The 13,660-nt window shown below is 43.7% G+C and overlaps 1 protein-coding gene across 2 annotated transcripts in view; it reads left to right on the forward strand.

The window, feature by feature from the left end:
- The window catches only part of LOC110503492 (serine/threonine-protein kinase D2), a 60,566-nt gene that overhangs the window by 43,830 nt on the left and 3,076 nt on the right, over positions 1-13,660 (forward strand). For both annotated transcript variants that reach the window (XM_021581826.2, XM_021581827.2), the window contains exons 5-17: positions 25-208; positions 304-375; positions 932-1,094; positions 1,211-1,322; positions 2,527-2,604; positions 2,887-3,208; positions 3,592-3,644; positions 3,792-3,864; positions 3,961-4,067; positions 6,100-6,261; positions 12,071-12,169; positions 12,998-13,265; positions 13,387-13,472. In XM_021581826.2, coding sequence (XP_021437501.2) covers positions 25-208; positions 304-375; positions 932-1,094; positions 1,211-1,322; positions 2,527-2,604; positions 2,887-3,208; positions 3,592-3,644; positions 3,792-3,864; positions 3,961-4,067; positions 6,100-6,261; positions 12,071-12,169; positions 12,998-13,265; positions 13,387-13,472 — 1,779 coding nt within the window. The remainder of the gene's footprint in view (positions 1-24; positions 209-303; positions 376-931; positions 1,095-1,210; positions 1,323-2,526; positions 2,605-2,886; positions 3,209-3,591; positions 3,645-3,791; positions 3,865-3,960; positions 4,068-6,099; positions 6,262-12,070; positions 12,170-12,997; positions 13,266-13,386; positions 13,473-13,660) is intronic.

A 13,660-nucleotide genomic window follows, 5' to 3' on the forward strand; every position in this document is an offset into this window, starting at 1 on the left:
TTCTCCGTCTCCTCCCGTCCCCAGCCGCGGACCCCCAGCGAGGCGCGGCGGTTCTACACGGGCCGGCCAGTGCACCTGGACAAGATACTGATGAGCAAAGTGAAGGTGCCGCACACGTTCGCCGTGCACTCCTACACGCGCCCCACCGTGTGCCAGTACTGCAAGAGGCTGCTCCGGGGCCTCTTCCGACAAGGGCTGCAATGCAAAGGTTAGTATGGTGTCAAAGGTTAGTGTATTTGGAGTGCATATTTGAGGAAGATAAATTGTCTAACAATAGCGTTGATTGTCCGTGTTGTGTCGTAGACTGCAAGTTCAACTGCCACAAGCGCTGTGCGTACAAGGTTCCCAACGACTGTCTGGGGGAGACCATAGGAGGTAAAGAAGACCAAACGCATCTTTTGTTGTATCATGTTGTGTCATGTTGTTAGAAGTGTGGCCGTGATTTGTTCAGCCACACTTTAGTGGCGCAGTGGTCTAAGGCACTGCATCTCAGTGCAAGAGGCGTCACTACAGTCCCTGGTTCGAATCCAGGCTGTATCACTTCCGGCTGTGATTGGGAGTCCCATAGGGCGGCGCACAAAAAAAAAAAAAAAGTTTTTACATTGTCTACAGCAGAGATGAGTAACTTTGATGTGGGCCACAAAAAAACAAAATTCGTCATGAGGGGCCGCAGTGGCTTGTGGATCTGCGTACCCACATCCATACCTGCCAATATTATATGCAATATTAGTACATATATGTAGAGTCCTAATATTATATAGTACTTCACACCTTTTTTTTCTCAGACAACAGAAGTTGTAAGTACTGCCCTACTCACATACTGGTATAATGGGCTTTGTAATGGAAGGGGGTGTTATGCTATTTTCTCTGTCTATTTTTCTACATCTCTTTGTAGTCATGTGTGCTGGCTCTGTCCTCCTCTCTCCTGCAGACATGTTGAGTCCCAGTGTGGACCACGAGGTGCCTATGGACTACAGCAGTGAGTATGCCGACTCAGACAAGTCTTCTCTGACGGACGATTCAGACGAGGCCTGCAGCATCCCTGGCTCTTTCTCCCCCGAGTGTAGCCAGGATGGGGTCGGCGGGGACCAGAGGTACGCGCGTACGCTCACGCACAATAACACACACACACACACACACACACACACACACACACACACACGCGCATCACACCCACCGACCACCTAACCCTGTCCCGCTTGTTCCTCAGCGCTAACATCCCGTTGATGAGGGTGGTTCAGTCCATGAGGCAGACCACCCGTCGCTCCAGCACATCCATCAAAGAGGGCTGGATGGTGCACTACAGCAACAAGGACACACTGGTAATACTATTGACCACACCGGATTCCGTCTTCTTTTTCTTTTCTTTCTACTTCGTTTCTAAAACGTATTCCACTCTGTTTTAAGGGCGCCTAATTAACATTTTTCTAAGGCATTTATAAGTTGTGTGTTTGCCGTTTATGAATCGTTGCTCCCACGTTTGTAAACGTTAGTCAGCTAGTTATTCCCACATTTATATTTCCTTAAGCGTCACTTGTTCTTTTACCAGGTACTGCTGGGATGTCTACCAATGGCTAGCCGATTTAAAACTCAACTCCACGATTTACACTAGTCGCCGCTCAACTCCACCGTAAATCGCGGCGTTGAGTCGGCTAACCAATGGCATGCCCATCTTTATTTGTGAGAAATTACACTGGTCACCCCATTTATAAAAAAACAACATATTTATAAAGTATAAATAGCACTCACTTTAGATTAGGGACTGTAAAAAAACTGAACTAATAATTAGTACGTGGGTCATAGATGTCAAGGTAATAGAACGCACAGTATATGAAGGCCTTAGAAATGGTTGATTTTAGGTATCCTTTTAAAGTAGTTACCTCTCTTACATTCTACTTCTTTTTCTGGAACCTTCCGAGACGTTTTCTTCTCCGTGTTTGTTCTCCATGACGCTGACCCCCCCTCTGCTCATCGTTCCCTCTGCCTCTCCTATCCTCCATCTCTTCTTTGCAGTGTTTTCCCGTTGGAGTTTATCTTACCTCTATAACTTCTACCTCCGTCGCCGTTAATGCTCATCCTTTTCATCTGTGTGTTTGTGTGTCTCCGGCTGAGTGTGATAGATGGTGAATACCTGCTCCCTGCCGCACTAAAGCACTCGAGAGACGTGTGTTGAATTCACATCCACAGCCTCTTTTTTTTTTTCTTCTCTTCTTCTCTCTCTCCTTCCTCTTAGAAAGTGTTTCTGTTTACCTGAACTCAGACCTGGGACACTTTCCGCCTTCTCAAAGCTAACCTGTCCTGGCTTTTCTGACACTGCTGTGGTCTCTCTTCCTGCCCACTCCCTTTTGCTTTTTCCTCTCCTCCACCCCTCAACTTGCCCATCCCTCTCCTTGACCACTCCTTCCTGGACCACAGCTTCACCTTTTGACCCCTCTGTGAACCTTGGTTGACCCCTTTGAACCCTCTTACCTCCTGTCCCCTCCTACTCCTCCTACTCCCCCCCCCCCCCCCCCCCCCCCCCCGCAGAGAAAGCGGCACTACTGGCGCCTGGACTGCAAGTGCATCATCTTGTTCCAGAACAACACCACCAACAAGTACTATAAGGTATTGTATTCTCCAGGGTCTCAATCAATCAATCAACTTTATTTTATAGAGCCCTTTTTACACCAGTAGTGGTCACAAAGTGCTTATATACTGTAGATACCCAACTTAAAACCCCAAAGAGCAAGCGATACAGATGTAGATGCATGTTTATGACATTATTATTGTTATTATTTAGGAAGCATTTTCAAAGTGAAAGAAAAATTCTAGAATCAAAACAGAAATGTCTTGATCGCGTTTGTGTTCACATGTTCACTTGTGAACATACCCACCCATATCCTGTAGGAGATTCCTCTGTCTGAGATTCTGGAGGTGCGCCCCTCAGGGGACTTCACCCTGGTTCCTCCGGGCACCAGTCCCCACTGCTTCGAGCTCGTCATGGGAGCCATGCGCTACTTTGTGGGGGAGGACCCCAACGTCCACGTCCCCGCCCTGCCCCCCACCGCCGCCCAGGCCTTCCCCCCCACACCCCCCTCACCCAGCAACGTGGTTCCCAATAGCGGCGTGGGACGGGAGGTTGCCAAGGCGTGGGAGGGCGCCATTCGCCAGGCCCTCATGCCAGTCATCTTCCAGGATGCACCACCGATAGAGGGACACACTCCTCACAGTAAGATAAAATACAACATCACGTTTTTAGCTAAACTTTCATTCCCAAGTGTCTTAGTTCCTAACGTTCCAGCCAAATTGGCCATCTGAAGAACAGAATCACGGGGTCTGGATCTGATATCAGTTTAGCTCTTAGTCTGGATTTACAGTCCTGCTGTTTGTGATCTGGGGCAAGGGGGGCTGGTGTTGTGGGAGAGGTTACAGTGAAAGGCTTACGGGTGGTATGCAGTCCAAAGGTCGAGGAACAGAAGCTTGGTTTCAGAGCTCCTACCACACACACACACTCTATCGCTGTAGTGACCCCACGTAAGGTCAGATGGGAGTCCTGTATATGTTAGTGTGGATGGTTAGCATTTTTTCTTTTTTTTCTTCTTTGATCCTCAGGACAGGCTTCAGTCAGCATCTCAGTGTCCAACAGTGTGATCCAGGAGAACGTGGTGAGTAGTCTCTTGACATACTGTCGTAATACACGACCGTACATTATACATTCACAATCATTACCAAGGACATTGTGGTGATGATGATGATAATGAAATGTACGATAACGGTGATGTTTATGTTGCCTTCGTCAATTTCTCCTCCAGGACATTGGCATGGTGTACCAGATATTTGCAGATGAAATCCTTGGTTCTGGCCAGTTTGGAGTGGTGTATGGGGGTCAGTGTCTCCAGTCTTCTACCATCGCTGTATTGAGTCAGTTAATCAGACTCCTGTAATTTCCTCTCTTCCTCTCTTCTACCCCACCACCATCAGGGAAGCACAGGAAGTCGGGGCGTGATGTGGCGGTGAAGGTGATTGACAAGCTGCGCTTCCCCACCAAGCAGGAGAGCCAGCTGAGGAACGAGGTTGCCATACTGCAGGTGACCACCAGGGGGAGACACAGATACACATTTTCAACAGGTCTACCAGTACAATACTAGTGTAGTTCATCAGCTACACTACATGGCCAAAAGTATGTGGACATGTGGTCGTCAAACTTCTCATTCCAAAATCATGGGCATTAATATGGAGTTGGTCCCCCCCTTTTGTTGCTATAACAGCCTCCACTTCTGTGAAGGCTTTCCACTAGATGTTGGAACATTGCTGCAGGGACTTGCTTCCATTCAGCCACAAGAGCATTAGTAAGGTCGGGCACTGATGTTGGGAGATTTGGCCTGGATCACAGTCAGTGTTCCAATGCATCCCAAAGGTGTCCAATGGGGTTCAGGTCAGGGCTCTGTTCAGGCCAGTCAAGTTCATCCACACCGATTTCGTCAAACCATTTTTGTATGGACCTCACTTTGTGGGGCATTGTTATGCTGAAACAGGCAAGGGCCTTACCCAAACTGTTGGCACAAAGTTGGAAGCACAGAATCGTCTAGAATGTCATTGTATGCTGTAGCATTAAGATTTCTCTTCACTAGAACTAAGAGGCATAGCACGACACTTGAAAAACAACCCCAGACCATTATTCCTCCTCCACCAAACTATACAGTTGGCACTATGCATTTGAACAGGTAGCGTTCTCCTGGCATTCACCAAACCCAGATTTGTCCGTCGGACGGCCAGATGGTGATACTTAATTCATCACTCCAGAGTCCCCGTTTCCACTGCTCCAATGGCCAATGGCGGCGAGCTTTACACCACTCCAGCCGACGCTTGACATGTCACATGGTGATCTTAGGCTTGTGTGCGGATGCTCGGCCATGGAAATCCATTTCATGATGCTCCCGAGGAACAGTTATTGTGCTGACGTTGCTTCCAGAGGCAGTTTGAAACTTGATAGTGAGTGTTGCAACCGAGGATGGACGATTTGTACGTGCTACGCACTTCAGCTCTCGGCGGTTCCTTTCTGTGAGCTTGTGTGGTCTACCACTTCGCGGCTGAGTTGTTGTTGCTCCTAGACGTTTCCACTTCACAATAACAGCACTTACAGTTGCCCGGGAATATTTGAAGAACTGACTTGTTGGAAAGGTGGCATCCTTTGACGGGGCCCCGTTGAAAGTCACTGAGCCTTTCGATACGAGCCATTCTACTGCTACTGTTTGTCTATGGAGATTGCATGGCGGTGTGCTTGATTTTATACACCTGTCAGCAACGGGTGTGGCTGAAATAGCCGAGTCCACAAATTTGAAGGGGTGTTCACATGCTTTTGTATATGTAATGTATGTGTGGCTGGTGGCTTACTGCTGCCACACAAAGGTGTCCCAAATGGCACCGTATTCCCTACATATTGCACTACCCTGGTCAAAAGTAGTGCAATATGTAGGTAATAAGGTGTCATTTGGGACGCAGCCTGTTAGGCTCCCCACCTACAGATGTAGGATCTTAATTTGAGCCAGTTTGCTACAGCAGGAAAATAATCCTGCAGCAACAGACAATGTGAATTATTATGTGGATTATAATTCAGGGTTTGAGGCTTTTTTCGTGAGGACAAATCAAGTTTTAAAGTGGAAATTACAAACTTGAGAAGCCTTTTTAAACCTTGAATACACATGCTGTGCAGGAAAATTCTCAGCAACAAAAAAATTATCCAATTAAGATCTTACCTCTGTACAGGCCACGAGGGTCCATTTTTTTTTTAAATCATAGGGTTGTCATGCCAACTGTGTTCAATTACATTGGCAGGTTTTGCAGCAGAATTATCATCTCTATGGGGTGTAGTTAGATAAAGGTCAAGTGACAAATAAACACTGCCATCGCACTATACTCTAACTGATACTCAGTCTAATTCTCTCTCAATCTTCCATCCCCTCCACTCTACCTCTCCCTGTTTCTTTCCCTCCCTGGGTGCCATTTCCCAACTCTTCTTCTGCCCTCTTTCTCTCTTCTTTTCTCTCTCTCTCTCACTCTCTCACTCACTCACACACTGTCTCGTGCCCCCCCCATGCTTTCCCTCTCTCCATCTCCCAGAGTCTACGTCACCTGGGCATAGTGAACCTGGAGTGTATGTTTGAGACTCCAGAGAAGGTGTTTGTGGTGATGGAGAAGCTCCATGGAGACATGTTGGAGATGATCCTGTCCAGTGAGAAAGGACGGCTCCCAGAGAGGCTCACCAAGTTCCTCATCACACAGGTGAGTGTTTGTGTGTGTGTGTCTACTCTCATACGGGGGGGAAAAAAACTTTAAAATATATATTTTTTTATAAATGTTTTAGGATACATGTGAAATATGTACAATTAGACAAGTAATGTATTTGTCCAATTGTAATGTTCCACGAAATGAGTGCCTTTTGTATCCCTTTGATAAGTTAAGTAGCAATTATTTACCAATATTTCATTTTTTAATCTTCTGTTATATGAAATGAAGTGCTCTTTAACGTAGAGCTCATGGAGAATTCAATAAATCAAAATTTCAAAATGAATAAAATTCAGCATTTGGACATGTACCTGTGTACCCTCTGTGACTTCTAAGAAGATTTAACGTTAGCTACCGAGCTAACAAGCTAGAAGTTAACCAAAGATCTTCAGGTCGGCGCTCTAGAAAGAGGTAAGAGTTCCCGACTTGGAATTCCGCGTTGGATGACCTTTCATAATGTATTTTCCCAGTCCAAACTCGTTTTTTCCCCGTGTTGAACTCACTAAAGTCTGAGATCTCCCAGTTTCCAGTTGTTTTGAACGCGGCAGTCGTCATGCTGGATTGACAGCATGGCCAATGTATTCAACCTTTTCTGTTGCGTGTGAATGTTTTATCCTTTTAAGCTTGGAAAAAAATATACTTTCAGACGGATGTTTTCAATCCTTAAACCCAGACTTGGACCACACACCCTCTCCACCGAATAGCAGGCAAGGGAAGCAAAACAACGATTGCTTTGCAACACTTGCAGTTAGCCATTAATTCCTTCCAAACCACTTATTGTGTCTGTGTCCAGCGTCTGTGTTCTTTTGCTCATCTTAATCTTTTCTTTTTATTGGCCAGTCTGAGATATGGCTTTTTGTTTTGCAACTCTGCCTAGAAGGCCAACATCCCGGAGTCTCCTCTTCACTGCTGACGTTGAGTCTGGTGTTTTGTGGGTACTATTTAATGAAGCTGCCAGTTGAGGACTTGTGAGTCGTCTGTGTTTCTCAAACTAGACACTCTAATGTCCTCTTGCTCAGTTGTGCACCGGGGCCTCCCACTCCTCTTTCTATTCTGGGTAGAGACAGTTTGGGCTGTTCTGTGAAGGGAGTAGTACACAGCGTTGTACCAGATCTTCAGTTTCTTGGCAATGTCTTGCATGAAATAGCATTTCTCAGAACAAAAACAGACTGACGAGTTTCAGAAGAAAGTACTTTGTTTCTGGCCATTTTGAGCCTGTAATCGAACCCACAAATGCTGATGCTCCAGATATTCAACTAGTCTAAAGAAGGCCAGTTTTAATGCTTCTTTAATCAGCACAACAGTTTTCAGCTGTGCTAACATAATTGCAAAAGGGTTTTCTAATGATCAGTTAGCTAATCCAAGTTTAGCATTTTAAAAGGCCAACACAACGTGCCATTGGAACACAGGAGTGATGGTTGCTGATAATGGGCCTCTGTACGTCTATGTAGATATTCCACAAAAAATCTGCCGTTTCCAGCCACAACAGTCATTTACAACATTAACAATCTATTTATTTCAGATTAATTTGATGTTAATGGACAAAAAAAAGTTTTTTTTTTCAAAAACAAGGACATTTCTAAGTGACCCCAAACTTTTGAACGGTAGTGTATATACAGTGGAGCAAAAAAGTATTTAGCCAGACGTGTCCTTCTGCTTAAACCAGTATTTGCAAATAAATTCATTAAAAATCCTACAATATGATTTTCTGGATTTTTTTTCTCATTTTGTCTGTCATAGTTGAAGTGTACCTATGATGAAAATTACAGGCCTCTCTCATCTTTTTAAGTGGGAGAACTTGCACAATTGGTGGCTGACTAAATACTTTTTTGCCCCACTGTATATACAGAGTGGGAAGGAAAAGTATGTTAGAATTACCTGGATTTCTGCATAAATTGGTCATAAAATGTTATCTGATCTAAGTCACACCAATAGACAAACACAGTCTGCTTAAACTAATAACACACAAACAATTATAATTGTTCATGTCTTTATTGAACACATCATGTAAACATTCACAGTGCAGCCTGGAAAAAGTATGTGAAACCTTGGATTTAATGACTGGTTGACGCTTCTTTGGCAGCAATCACCTCAACCAAACGTTTTCTGTAGTTGCAGATCCGACCTGCACAACGGTCAGGAGTAATTTCAAATCAAATTTTATTTGTCACATACAGGTGATTAGCAGATGATATTGCGGGTATAGCGAAGTGCTTGTGCTTCTAGCTCCGACAGTGCTGTAGCATCTAACAAGTAATAGCATATTTTCTTCTGTTGAAGCAATTCTGTTGTTGATTTACTTCTGTGTTTTGGGTCGTTGTCCTGTTGCATCACCCAACTTCTGTTGAGCTTCAATTGGCGGACAGATAGCCTGACATTCTCCTGAAAAATGTCTTGATAAACTTGGGAATTAATTTTTCCGTTAATGATAACAAGCTGTCTAGGCCCTGAGGCAGCAAAGCAGCCCCAAACCATGATGCTCCCTCCACCATACTTTACAGTTAGAATGAGGTTTTGATGTTGATGTGCTGTGACTTTTTTCCTCCACACATAGTGTTGTGTGTTCCTTCCAAACAGCTCAACTGTAGTTTCACCTGTCCACAGAATATTTTGCCAGTAGCGCTGTGGAACGTCCAGGTGCTCTTTTGCAAACATCAGACGTGCAGCAATGTTTTTTTTTGGACAGCAGTGGTTTCTTCCGTGGTGTCCTCCCATGAACACCATTCTTGTTTAGTGTTTTACGTATTGTAGACTCGTCAACAGAGATGTTAGCATGTTCCAGAGATTTCTGTAAGTCTTTAGCTGACACTAGGATTCTTCTTAACCTCATTCAGCTTTCTACGCTGTGCTCTTGCGGTCATCTTTGCAGGACAACCACTCCTAGGGAGAGTAGCAACAGTGCTGAACTTTCTCCATTTATAGACAATTTGTCTTACTGTGGACTGATGAACATCAAGGCTTTTAGAGATACTTTTGTAACCCTTTCCAGCTTAATTCAAGTCAACAATTCTTAATCTTGGGTCTCCTGAGATCTCTTTTGTTCGAGGCATGGTTCACATCAGGCAATGCTTCTTGTGAATAGCAAACTCAAATTTTGTGAGTTTTTTTATAGGGCAAGGCAGCTCTAACCAACCTCGTCTCCTTGATTGGACTCCAGGTTAGCTGACTCCTGACTCATTAGCCTAGGGGTTCACATACTTTTTCCCACCTACACTGTGAATATTTAAATGATGTATTCAATATAGACAAGAAAAATACAACAATTTGTGTGTTATTAGTTTAAGCACACTATGTTTGTCTATTGTTGGAACTTAGATGAAGATCAGATCAAATTTGATGACCAATTTATGCAGAAATCCAGGTAATTCCAAAGGGTTCACATACTTTTCCTTGAAACTGTATATGTTTGTTGTTTTTTTGCTAAACAGGTGGCTCTGCCCCACACGCGCTGAATGACGGGTCGCCACTGGTTGCACGCTGTATGTATTTGAATCGATAAAAACAAAACAAAAACTTAAGAAAAAAAGTGCCCAAGATCTATTATTTAATTGATTAATAAAATAAATACTTACTTACTGTTTTTTTTTCTACCTTTTGAGATGGGAAAACTGTTTTTATTTTTTTAATGAATTTTAACATTGTGTCATAAAGAGCACATGTTCAAGGTGCACTATGCAGAAATTGCTATTTGAAAATGACATTGCCGAAGTCGAGGATCGGTAGGACGGTCAGTTTTACGAGGGTATTTTTGGCAGCATGAGTGAAGGATGCTTTGTTTGCGAAATAGGAAGCCGATTCTAGATTTAATTTGGATTGGAGATGTTTAATGTGCATCTTAGACTTGCTTTCAATGAGAATGACAGATCTCACATTTCTATGTGAATTTGGTTCGGATCACCCAAAAAGTGACATTGTCTTATTCTGGTGACAAGACAATCGATGCTTGGCAGCCGTTTGAAAAATGAAAAATCATGCTTTTTGGTCCATAAATCTCATGTAGGCTAAACACTGCGTATACAAAACATTAAGAACACTTGCTCTTTCCATGACCATAGACTGACCAGGTGAATCCAGGTGAAAGCTGTGATCCCTTATTGATGTCACTTGTTAAATCCACTTCAATCAGTGTAGATGAAGGGGAGGAGACAGGTTAAAGAAGGATTTTTAAGCCTTGACACAATTGAGACATGGATTGTGTATGTGTGCCATTCAGAGGGTAAATGTACAAGACAAAATATTTAAGTGCCTTTGAACAGGGTATGGTAGTAGGTTCCAGGCACACCGGTTCGTGTCAAGAACTGCAAGACTGCTGGGTTTTTTTCAGGCTCAACCCTTTTGATGCATATAATCACATATTTGTCCCTGCAGCGTACCATCGCCAATATGTGATTGGAACAGTAGCAACAGAACGTATGATACAACAAACGCATCTAAACAGCATTGTTGTCTGAAAAAGCCTCGAAACAATGTTTTGTACTGATGGGAAATAAATGTCTTCACAACTTTATTCCTCAATTTCACCTTTTATTGTGAAACATAAATGCGAACTTAATAGCATCACACAGAATACATCCACAGCCAAACTCATTCCATTCATTAACCGGTTGCACTGACAAAAGAACTAAACATAAGTTAGTGACCTAACAGCTAGACTTGTTTACAATGTACCACATCTCTGGTGAGCACAAGGGAGAAATGCAACATTATTTAGAAAAGAGATGCGTGTCGGCTAATTTGTTTTATGATGGCAGCCATGTTTGTTTATGTTTGACAAGCGAAAACTCCCTAATCCCAGAATGCCATTCATTTTAAGACGCAAATCAGTCAAGTCAAAGATGGCTGCGCCCATTGCCCGAATAAGATCTACTTGATTTGGCAACTCACTTTGGCAGCTCGAGCTTAGGAAGGTGTTCCTAATGTTTGCTGTTCTCAATGTACTCTGCAGATAGTGCTGTTGGCTAGAGATAATGCTGTTGGCTAGAGATAACGCTGTTGACTAGAGAGCACGTGCCAATACCAGAGTGAACACACTCGCTATATAACGCAACATTTTTGTGAGAAAACCATTTTACTTGTTGTTTTTTTTACATTTTTTATTTGATACACGGGAATTTAAACCCAAAATGTATTTGAATGTGCACTATGTCATCACAGACAGCCTTTAAATAGTATTATTGGAACCAAATCTCTGGTAGGAAAATGCAGATTTTAGAATATTTTGCATGAAAATCTGTCGCCAGTTGGATGGAAACTAACTACTGATCAATATGTAAAGAGTGATTTAAAAAGCCAAATTAGTAACCGCTCTAGCTACCCTGTAGACTAGATGTCAGGGCCCTGAATTTCTGGAATATTGTCAGGCATTATATGCATTTTAGTAAAGATGCAAATTTGAAATGCATTTGAAATATACTTTTTTAATTTTTTTTATCTGCATGGGTTTGATACTGTTTTTCATAGTTTGTATTTTTTTTTACACCACATTTTAATAAACTTATCTAGGTGTGTTTGTGCGTTTCCTACAGTTGTATAGTTTCTCAACCACTGTGTGTTTCTCATATTTTCTCACATCATGAAAATAAACCTGCAGTCAAACCATCGAAGTGTCAAATTTACTTCAGAGTTTTGTTGGTTCCCGGTCGTGTTCTGTAGTTACTCACTCCACAGATCACTCACTACGTAACACATACGTCCTTCCTGAAGCGAATGTTTTCCTTAGGGGTATATTCTCACTCTCTGTGTGCGTTTTGGTTTCCTGTCACAGCCCAGAGAGTCTAAACCATATCCTGTGTATGTGTGTGTATAGATTCTGGCAGCCCTGAGGCACCTGCACTTTAAGAACATCGTCCACTGTGATCTGAAACCTGAGAATGTCCTGCTGGCCTCTGCTGAGCCCTTCCCCCAGGTACAGACACCTGTCATCACACACACCATGACTCTACACACCCAAGCTAATGTAGACAGCCCTTAACTCAATGTAATGCACCTTCATGCATATTATACAAATTCACCCCGACTTTATTCCACTCCAAAGCAGCAATTCACACACGTCTGTCTGTCTGTCTGATTTGCTTTATTGGCATGACCTAACAATATACACATTGCCAAAGCTTACTTTGGATATTTACAATATGGAAATAATAAGAATCAAAATTGTCAACAGGACAACAGTAACAGCAATAACCAAGGGTCAAAATAACCATACATTCAACAATAACAATAAGCATACAGTAGAGGACATGTGCTGGGTGATTGGTCTGTCAGACACTGTCCCTCATCTTATGGCAGGCAGCAATGTAGTGCACTGCCAACCCACAGCTCTCTGCGTCCTCCCCCAACAGGACGGGTAGCCTACTCTCATCAGAGAGGTCTTTAAAACCTTGCTTGAATAAGGGTTTCAAATTTGGGGAAATGACACTTTCTAATTGTTTTATTTTTTAGACATTTTGTCAGGAAATGCAGCTCTGTCTCAGGTTCTGCTGTGGTGCAGTGGTTGCACAGCCTTTCCTCTACAGGGGAGCCAGGTTTTCCTGTGTCTTCCCTTCTCAATGGCAAGGCTGTGCTGTACTTTGTCAAGGTTTTGATCACTCACTCTCTCTTTCGCTCTCTCTCTTTCTCTCTCTCTCGTTCTCTCTCACTTTCTCTCTCTCTGTCTCACTTTCTCTCTCTCGTTCTCTCTCACTTTCTCTCTCTCTGTCTGTCTCGCTGTCTCCATCTGTGCGCGTGTGTCCAGGTGAAGCTGTGTGACTTTGGCTTTGCCCGTATCATTGGTGAGAAGTCGTTCAGGCGTTCGGTGGTGGGCACCCCGGCCTACCTGGCCCCAGAGGTGCTCCTCAACCAGGGCTACAACCGCTCCCTGGACATGTGGTCTGTAGGAGTCATCATGTACGTCAGCCTCAGTGGCACCTTCCCCTTCAACGAGGACGAGGACATCAACGACCAGATCCACAACGCTGCCTTCATGTACCCACCCAACCCCTGGAAACAGATCTCACCTGATGGTAAGACACACACACTTGTACTCGTGCATTGCAAATGCAACTGTCTTACGCAAACATGGGTAAGTCTATCGTTATGGCGTTCACACACTGTTCTCAACTGTGTGTCTGTGTTCCTCTTCAGCCACTGACCTGATCAACAACCTGCTCCAGGTGAAGATGAGGAAACGCTACAGCGTGGACAAGTCTCTCAGTCACTCATATCTACAGGTACACAAGTCAACAAACATGGTGGCGATACAAAGGTCCATTACCTACAGTGGAGACAAAAGGCCACCAAACTTACTTATTTCTCATGTTTCTCTCCATTCTCTAACCTCTTATCTCATCCTCTTTCCTCCTTCCATGTTCTTCTCTTCTTCCCCTCCTCCCTATCCTCCCATCAACCATCCCTCTCT

The sequence above is a fragment of the Oncorhynchus mykiss genome, chromosome 24 (genome assembly GCF_013265735.2).
Source record: "Oncorhynchus mykiss isolate Arlee chromosome 24, USDA_OmykA_1.1, whole genome shotgun sequence".
NCBI classification, from domain to species: domain Eukaryota; kingdom Metazoa; phylum Chordata; class Actinopteri; order Salmoniformes; family Salmonidae; genus Oncorhynchus; species Oncorhynchus mykiss.